The 9,934-nt window shown below is 38.1% G+C and overlaps 1 protein-coding gene across 2 annotated transcripts; it reads right to left on the reverse strand.

Moving 5' to 3' along the window:
* Positions 1–1,746: 1,746 nt before the first annotated feature.
* On the reverse strand, positions 1,747–3,845 carry CABS1 (calcium binding protein, spermatid associated 1). Of its 2 annotated transcripts, XM_058666732.1 has the most exons (3): positions 2,472–3,845; positions 2,188–2,262; positions 1,747–1,885 (listed from the first exon to the last, which is right to left on the reverse strand). In XM_058666732.1, the coding sequence occupies exon 1, from the start codon at positions 3,776–3,778 to the stop codon at positions 2,594–2,596; it is 1,185 nt and encodes a 394-aa protein (XP_058522715.1). In that variant the 5' UTR covers positions 3,779–3,845; the 3' UTR covers positions 1,747–1,885; positions 2,188–2,262; positions 2,472–2,593. The 2 variants fall into 2 exon arrangements, with proteins under 2 accessions (XP_058522715.1, XP_004596257.2); XM_004596200.3 differs by lacking the exon at positions 2,188–2,262.
* Positions 3,846–9,934: the final 6,089 nt, after the last annotated feature.

Consider the following 9,934-nt stretch of genomic DNA (forward strand, 5'->3'; position numbering starts at 1 on the left):
CTCTAGGGGGCTTTCTGGGCTATGAAATCCACCCTGTTGCCGCACTGCCTGTCTGTGATCTGCTGCTCTGTCTCTGCTCCTGGTCAAATCAAACAGACCAGCAGGACGGACAGTTGTTTGTCTGGCTTCACCTCTCAAGCTTGCAGTGCAAGTCCCTTCCCACCTGGTTGTTGGTGGAGTTCCAGCTGCTGGTGGAGTTCAGATCGGTGTTAGTTGAAGGTGGCTGGAGTATCAGTCACTGCAACACCACACTGTTGTGTCTGCTGCTTTCCTGTGTCTGTCAGTCTCCAGGTACCCCTCTGCTGTTGTTCTGTCCTTTCCTATTTCCTGGAATATGTCCTCTCTGCTTCATCCTAATTATATATTTTTTCCATCCGTTTAAACATGTCCTTACCCTATTCTGCCATCTTGAGTCTCCTCAAATATGGGTATTTGATGAAGCAAGATGTGATGTTCCATGATAACTATGAGAGAAGGGTCCAGGAATTCATATGCAGAGTGGCTCATAGACGACATACTGAGGAAGCAACTTGGCTGTAAGGAAGGAGTTCAGGAATTCTCCAGTGAGAACACAGCATGTCCCGTGATCCAGAGAAAAGACATAGCTTGATTCTCTGAAGAAACCACAGGTAGAACTCTACAATTCAGAATGACAGTAGCATATCATTTGGCTGACAGAGCATCAGGGTCTTGGTTTGGGAACTTGAAAATTATCATATATGTGTGTGTGTGTGTGTGTGTATAAAATTGTTTTCTAAAGTGTTATCAAAGTGAGTATGTAGGCAACATATTCACTTCATATTATGTCATCACTTTTTTGATGGAGTTTGTGCTATAGAAATAGCAATAGAAATGGAGGCAAATGGATTTCTCTGGTATTAAGAGGCTGAGGTAAAAATTTCACATTTGTCAAGTGTGGGAAGAGAAAGAGAAATGAAGGGTAAGTCTGTAGGTTTTGGCTTGAGAGCTCTGCGGATGGCTTTTGTTGAGACTGAGAATATTAGAAGAGGAGACATTGAGGTAGGGGGAGTGCTCACTTTGTTTTGTTACTGTTCTACCTATGATATGCACGAAATATGCTGAGGAAGATATTATGTGGCCGATGTAGCTATTTGCAGAGTGGACCAGCAAGTGGAATATCTTTTCTTTGTCTCTCCTTTTCTCTGTAAATCTCTCTTTCTAATAAAGACAAAAAAATAAAAATAAAATGCTTGTTAATTTAAGCAAGATCAGGAATTGTATTCCATGGTTTTGAAATCTACTTTTTTATATCCTGAATTTTTGTGTTATATTTTTATTTTTGGTTTTAAACACACCTTCCATTTTTATACTAAACTTCAATGTATTTAATGGTACATGCATTTATTCCATCCCTCCCAAACATGATGCTTGTTACTTAGTGTTTTGATTTTGTTTCTTTTCAAAATTAATGTAACACTGCACCAAGGTGGAGGAATCCACCACGGGTGGAGGGCATGGAAGGGGTTGGGGGAAATCCCAGAGCCTATGAAACAGTGTTACATAATGCAATGTAATTAATAAAAAAAAATAAAAAAGAGAAAGGTAGTTACGTAAACAAAACAAAAACAAAATTAATGTACCAAGTTATGAATATTCTTAGAAACCAGAAATTCTATCTCTGGTGATGATAGCTAAGTTATTCTTTAAACAAAAAAAATGGATTTTAAGTTTATGTATGTCTCTCCTAATCTGAGTATCAAATATACTTTATGCACCACAAATTAATTGCTGTTAAAACGATTTATTAATGAAAAATTGAAACAGTGAAGATAGATCCCTTAAAGAAGTCTGTTTCAGAAAAGAATGAAGTTCTTGAATTGCTACCCCAGATCATACGAAGAGTGTAATTAGCAGTGTTTTAGACCTGAAAAAAAAAAGCACAAATATTCAGGACACATATTTTAACAGAAAGAGAATTTATATATTGATATGCTCTAATTTATTCTGAGAAATGTATGTATCTGTGAAATATAATTCATTTCAGTTTGTATCCAACATGAGCCAAGGGCACTATCTTATTTCTTTTGTATTTAGGTGATGAATAATCTTAGTTCTTAATGAGTAAGAGCTGCAAATATATTTGCTAATAGAAAAGAATCATTGGTGATATATTGATGAAAAATCATTAAAATAAGCATTTTACAAGATCTTTTAATACTACATTACCTTCGAGATATATTGATCTGACTTTTTTCATAACATTAGTTCTCACTAACATGCCATATTGATAAAGTACAAAGCCTATTGAAGAGGAAAGAAAATAATATACATCATTAAATGTAGCTGGAAGAAGTCAAATTTCTTCTCTCTATACATCTGAACACTAGGATGCTACCAAATAAAATCTTAGATAATTTTTTTTACTGTTGGTCTTTTTAAGTATTCACAAATATATTTTGATGCATGACCTGTGTTCATAAGCACCTGCATTTTCTAAATCTGCTACTTGCCTTACTTATCCATGTTCTTCATTTTTTTTTCCAAGATTTTTGCCTGCAGGAAAAACTTCTTCCATTTTAAGACTAATGGGCCAGGCTATTACACAAGCCTACGTGCATTCCTTTTGCTGCTCTCAAATCATAAATTCATCTGGATCTTCTTTCAGTAGTTTGAAGATCCCAGTTTCAGTTGTAGAGGTATCTTCCTTGTAGTTTGGAGTATCTAATACAGGGTTATTTTCAGAAAATGGCTCAGTGACACTTGTTGCGGATTCTGACCTGCTGCTTAAGTCTTCTGTTGAGCTAGTAGATAATTCATCTATGAAGTTCATAGCGGCTGATGCTGGGACGACAAAGTCGTATCTAGATTCAACAGCAGAAAGCAAAACAGAATGGGTCTCTGGTTTAGTTGGGACATCACTCTCCATCCACATACTGACCCCCTCAGTCGAATCTTTGTCAGCTAGTGGGGTATCTTCTGGGTTATCTTTGTCTTTTTCAGGAACAGTTGTGAGCTCAAATACAGTGATGAATTTTTCCTCATCAGAGTCAGTAAGTTTAGTTACAGCACTGGGCTCATCATCTGAAACAGCTAGGTCAATTTCAGTTACATTCTCTTCTTCAAGAACAGTTATGTCTGGAATAGTGGGGAAGATTTTTCCAGTTGAAGGAGGGATTTCATCCTCAGGAATGAGGGAGTCTGTGACAGCATCGTCAACAGGGATATTGGTGTTGACTGGGGAGTTAAAATTATTTACATCTTCTTCACCTTTTTTATCTGGAAAAGTGGGTGGGTCTGCAATGCCAGCGTTGCTTTTTTCCAGTGTGCCAGAGAGTTCAGAAATTATTGAGATTTCTTCATTCCCTGTGTCAATAGTAGCCAAGATGATTTCTTCTTTTGTTATATCAGTGGAAAAATCTATTAAAGAAACAGTAGCAACTGGTGGTGAGATGCTCCCATGTTTCACTGAAATGAAATTTTCAGTAACATGCTCATTGGCTCTGGAGTCTGTAGCATCAGACACACTGGTAACATCTTTCTCCAGAGGAGTCGTTGGCTTGATAATATGGGTCTCCCCATCATCCTCTGATTTGAGTTTTTCCTTTGTAGACATAAGCTTATTACCTGTGGTTGCTGAAAAATCACCTTCTAGCAGGAAGTCGTTTACTGAAGTAATGTGGTCTCCTTCTGAAGTAATCATTGTTTCTGATCTAGGAGCAGCATTGTCAGCCCCAATGAAAATGGTTGCTTCATTTGGTGTTTTACTGCTTTCTGTTGGAGCATGAGAATAAATTTTAGGCAAACCATCTTCGGCCATGAGGTGAAGCGGTGCTGTGCACTCTCACAGGTCTTTCTTCTGGTCTTAGTGCATCCCTGGACAAGGGGAGTGGCTTTCTTTACAGTGTGATTGAAGCACACTGGTCATCATGGGGATTGTTGCATCAATGGTAGCAGTAGTGGCACTGGCTGGCTCCCCTTGGAGATTTTGTTGCTATGATTGACATTAGGTAGGTGAAAAGACAACAGAGTGCTCTCTGATCCTGAAATAAAAATTCACATCAAGCATTTCTAATGTAGGAAACTCGGGATTGCCCATGTTTCTGATTCTAAGGGTCATACCACCTGATACAGAGGTAGTGTCTCTTGATACATGTAGAGTTTCCCTGATACTTGGTCAGTCTGGTGTCCACAGAAGACATTCTGAAATCCATGACATTATCAACATCAGTGTAAAGCTCCCGTCTTCCAAGTAAGGACAAATGTCTTTTGGAAGTGAAGCCATATTCTCTTGCAATTTATGGTATTGAGATGTCTAAGAAAGATTCAATATAAGCTTTGGCAGTGAGTATAGTTGCAGGATGACATTAAATAGGAATGATATTCTCTTCTTTAAGGAGGAAAGTCTAACTTCTTTTTTTCAGTAGAAATAATATAAAATGGTACATTCTCTGAATTGAGTAAGTTACAGGATGTTCTGTTTCCTTAATTTTTCATCATCTGGTATTTGTGAACCATAATTCAGTGTAAATAATGCTGCAGAAAAAAAAGCCTTGCTACCTTTTTGGGAGCAACTACTTTGTGTTATAAATGAAAGATGGATCAGCGTGTTATGTAACTGCTGGAAGTTAACCTGTTAGACCTACTATCTGCTTTGTTGAATAAAATTGGAAGGAGAAACAATAGATTAAATTAATCTCAGTGTGTGTGTCAAACGAAATGATTATGTCACCTTTGTTTTAGTAATTTGTCAAATAGTCTCTAATTTCAGGGATTATTTCTGTTTCACATTACTCTAGTTGTGAAGCAGAATCAAATTGATTACAGACTAATTTTCTCTAAGATTTATTTAGATGAAATGCAGCCACACACACACACACACACTGAATTCTGCTGGTTTATTCCTCAAGTGCCTAAAGTGCCAGGCTGAAATCATGAGCTTGGAAATGCATCCAGGCCTTCCTTGTGGGTGGTAAAGATCTAATTATTAGGGCTATAACATTTGCCTTCCCAGGTTTATTATTAGCAGGAAGCTGGATCAGAAGCAGAGTAGCTGGGGGGGGGGTCACACTAACACTCTGATATAGATGGACATATATAACCTACATCAATAACTATTCTAAGGGGAATATCATTACAATTACCTGTGTTTTAAAAATAATGCTTCAAATTGTGTGTCACCCACCAATGAAAATCCTAGTGAGATATCAGGGATTCAAGCACTCTGAGTTTGAATTTGCAGTCACCTGCCCTAGGGAATAGTTTACACTTTCTCTGGCACAGCCATAATTTCCATGAAATGTACTATCTGACCAAGGACAGGGAATCATGTTCTATGGTAAGTTTTTCTGAATAGAAGCTTATTTCACTGGATTATCTATCACAGTAAAGGAATATTTTGACTTTTCTTGGAAAAATATTAACATTACAACTATTAGCATGCCTTTTAGAAGATGTGTCTTACATGGGATGTTGTAGCAAAGTTTCTTGCCTAACGATTTTGTTTACTTGCAGTATGTTGGTGTGTTTAAATCAGTGCTAGGCCTTCTTTTTAGCAGAGATGTCTTCAGGTCCATGTGGAAAAACCTCTTTTTATTCTTACTTTGTTAGAAAAAAAAAGTGAAACATGCTGGGGAAAAGGCCCAGAAAGGTCAATTGGCACATGTTTGATTTTCAGGGACACATGACTAGGAAAATTGTGTCTTTAGAAACAGACTCTGAAAATGCTGATCCCACAACCATGGCAACCATTGAGACTTTTTTGGTCTTTAGATTCACTGGAAGAAATGTCCCATGTAATTTTAAAAGAGTAAACTTGTTGCTTGTGGCCTCTGCTGTAGACACAAAAATTTCCGTTTTAGAAATAGCCTGTACATCTTCTGATTCTACAAATTTATTAGCTAATAAATTTATTAGCCTTAATTGAGGTGGTTAGAATTACATTATAAAGCTACTTAGCACATTTCAGTCTCAGTATCTTCATTCATAATATAAATTACATCTTCAAAAACAAAATAACGAGAGGAGCTATCTCACTTTGAGAGTTATTCAGGTGATTATCTACATTTTTGTCTTCCACTCCCCCAGTAACTGGGATATTAAGTGCATAGTTAAGGAGAATGTAGCCCAAGGACATGCTATCCTGTGAAGTAGCTATTTTTTCATTTTCAAGAAAGTGCATTTAAGACAAAACCCTCATATTCACTTTGTCATTTGTAGGTTTCTCAGATATACCCTCTGGAGTAAGTATTTTTATCTGTAACTGAGAACTGTTAGCCCTCAAGAACAGTGTTTCCTTCATAATTCTTGCTAGATTGTGGTATAATTGAAATAAAAAGAAGATAAAAAGTGGGGCTGCTGTCATATGAAGCAGGCTAGTCCTCTGCCTGATGGTGCTGTCGTCCCAAAAGGATGCTGGTTCATGTCCCTCTCCCTACTGCCAATGCAACTCCCCACATAGGCTTGAAAAAGCACTGAAGAATGCCCAAGTCCTTGGGACCCTACACCCATGTGGGCGATCCAGAGGAAGCTCCTGGCTCCAGACTTCTGATCAGCTCAGTTCTTGGCCATTGTAGCCATTTGGGGAGTGAATCAGTGGCTGAAATATCTTCCTCTTTTCTTTTTCTGTTAAATATGCTATTTAAATAAAAATAAAATATTTTAAAAAAGCTTAAGAAGAGAAAAAGTATTCAAGAGTTGAAAGACACTATTAAAAAGCCAAATATAAGAGTTATGGGAATCCCAAAAGGTGCAGAAAGAGAAGCTGGGTTTACAAAAGTATTTAATGAAATAATAAGGGAAAACTTCCCTAATCTAGAGAAAGAACTGGGAAACAACATTCAGGAAGGGCACAGAACTCCCAACAGGGTTTACCGAATGCGATCTTCACTACAGCACATGATAATCAAGCTCTCTTCAAATGAACATAAGGAAAAGATCCTTAAATATGCCCGAGAAAAAATCAACTGACGTATAAAGGAATGCCATTTAAACTCACAGGAGACCACTCACAGGAAACTCTACAGGCCAATAGAGAATGGAGCGACATATTCCAGATTCTAAAAGCAAAAATCTATAAAGATTGTAGTTGGGCCCGGCATGGTAGCCTAGCATCTATAATCCTTGCCTTGTACGTGCCAGAATCCCATGTGGGCACCAGTTCTAATCCTGGCAGCCCTGTTTCCCATCCAGTTCCCTGCTTGTGGTCTGGGAAGGTAGTGGAGGAGGAAGCAAAGCCTTGGGATCCTGCACCCACGTGGGAGATCCAGAAGAAGCTCCTGGCTCCTGGCTTTGGATTGGCTCATCTCTGATCGTTGTGGAGTGAACCAGTGGACACAAGATCTTTCTCTCTGTCTTAGCATATTTTCATGCGTCTGTGGCAAAATTTGTATTTTGTCCTTTGTTTCTTTGTCTATTTCTTAACTGGATTGTTTGCTTTGTTGTTGAGTCTCTTATGTTCTTTATAGATGCTGGATGTTAATTCTTTATCAGCTGCATAGTTGCATGTTTTCTCCCATTCTGTTGGTTGCCTCTTCACTTTTTTGAGTGTTCCCTTTGCCTTGCAGGGGCTTCTTAGCTTGCTGTAATGGTTGTGAATGGTACTGATCTTATAAGTTTGTTTCTCAGCTGTGTTTTTACATACCAGGACTACTAACTGTGTGTGTGTGTGATTTTATATGTAGAATCTTTCATTTCCCTATATATGGCATCATGCCATCTGCAAACATGATAACTGATTTGGTCTTTCTTATTTGTATCCCTTTAAGATGTAGTTTCTTTTTTTTTTTTTAAAGATTTATTTATTTTTATTACAAAGTCAGATATACAGAGAGGAGGAGGAGAGACAGAAAGATCTTCCGTCCAATGATTTACTCCCCAAGTAAGCACAACGGCTGGTGCTGTGCCTATCTGAAGCTGGGAACCAGAAACCTCTTCCGGATCTTCCACGTGGGTGCAGGACTCCAAAGCTTTGGGCCGTCCTCGACTGCTTTCCCAGGCCACAAGCAGGGAGCTGAATGGGAAGTGGAGCTGCCGGGATTAGAACCAGTGCCCATATGGGATCCCGGTGCTTTCAAGGTGAAGATTTTAGCCACTAGGCCACGCCGTCGGGCCCCTCAGATGTAGTTTCTTAAAGGACAATATTGTATTTTGTTGAGTGTTGAAAAATATTTTATTAGATAGGAGAAGAAATGTTAAATTTCATGGCCTTTGTTAATTTGCTTTTCACCATGAATTAGATAGATACCTTGTTGGTCTTTTAAGTATTCACTGCCTTCACTGAACTTAATACTAGCTGATACAATCAATATTGAGCTTCTTAAACTATATATGTACATATATGTGTGTATATACACATACATATGTGTATATATATATATATATATATATATAGACTCAACCAAATACTATGTTCATCCATCACACACATTGTATCATCATTGAAGTAATTCACTGTTACACTTAAGCCTTCTATAAAAATATGAAATTAAGTTGTTACTTTTAGTAAACTTTATGTAAGGCATGGAGCAACATGACTTTTATAAGATTAAGTGAACACTGAACTTGATTGATTTGCTGTTCTTCCCACTTTAGACACATGAAAATTTGCTTCAATGATTACATTACTATATTGTTTTTAACTTTTTTATCTTGTCTTCAATCTCTATTCTAGCTACCACTCTTTTTTTTAGCTCTTATGAAGAAAAAAATCACCATAAATTGTGTCTTTAGTTCCTCCTCCCATCTTTTGCAGTCTATTCCAAAAAGTCCTTTGCTGTTTCTGCTCTACTGGGACAGCATTGGCACTTTGCTTCTCAGATGCTCAAGGCTTCTTGTTTTGCAATGATAATGTTCTGTCTGTGACTGCTTTTTTTACTTATTAGAGCATTTGACAGTCACAGCTGGCCACACCTTGCTTAATGAAAATGCTTTCTTCTTTTCTTGTGTTCCACATGCTTGTGTTCTCTGTTCCATTGGACTCTCCTTCTTAGCCTCTGTACTCATTGCTTCACTTTTCTTCATCCACCTGGAGTATCTGATTTAGTTGTTGAATCTGTTCCCTTATGGGTGATCACATAATGATTTCATTACATTTCATACGTATACATGTAAATACTATTGAAATGATAAAATGGATCAGATTACTAGCTATAGAATTGAATAGCAATATACAGATTTGTAACATACTGAAAAGAGATTCTGATACATTCCAAAACCCATAAAAAATAGGTACCCATGGTTACTACCATCTCACTTTTTGGGAACAACTATGACCTGGATCACAAATTCCTATGTTGAAGCTATAACCTCCAAGGTGACAACTTTTGGGGATATAATCTTTTTTAAAAGATTTATTTATTTTTATTGCAAAGTCAGAGATTTACAAAGAGGAGGAGAGACAGAGAGGAAGATCTTCCGTCCGATGATTCACTCCTCAAGTGACCACCATGGCTGGTGCTGTGCCGATCCAAAGCCAGGAACTAGGAGCTTCTTCCAAGTCTCCCACGCAAGTGCAGGGTTCCAAGGCTTTGGGCTGTCCTCGACTGCTTTCCCAGGTCACAAGCAGGGAATTGGATGGAAAGTGGAGCCATCAGGATTAGAACTGGTGCCCATATGGGATCCTGGTGCTTTCAAGGAGCGGACTTTATCTGCTAGGCCACCGTGTTGGGCCTGGAGATACAATATTTAGGAGGGGGGATATAATCCTATAACATTCTGAGTGTAGAAAAGGGATAAACATGTGCTACTCCTGAGTATGTGGATCCTATTTTCTGTGATTGTTTCTCTGTGCTTATTAGTTGGTGCTTATCAAATTAGGTTCCTATGAAAAAATTAGGAAATGGAGGCATCACCAACCTTGATGGTTACATTTTAAAATGATAACTCCCAGAGTTACAGAGAAGGACACACACACACACAGACAGAGAGAGACAGAGAGAGACAGAGAGACAGAGAGACAGAGAGAAAGGAGAACGGG

This window comes from Ochotona princeps, chromosome 7, assembly GCF_030435755.1.
Source record: "Ochotona princeps isolate mOchPri1 chromosome 7, mOchPri1.hap1, whole genome shotgun sequence".
NCBI classification, from domain to species: Eukaryota; Metazoa; Chordata; class Mammalia; order Lagomorpha; family Ochotonidae; genus Ochotona; species Ochotona princeps.

Excerpts from the sequence above, each read along its gene's own strand:
- CABS1 (XM_004596200.3), bottom strand. The coding sequence starts at position 3,778 with ATGGCCGAAGATGGTTTGCCTAAAATTTATTCTCATGCTCCAACAGAA.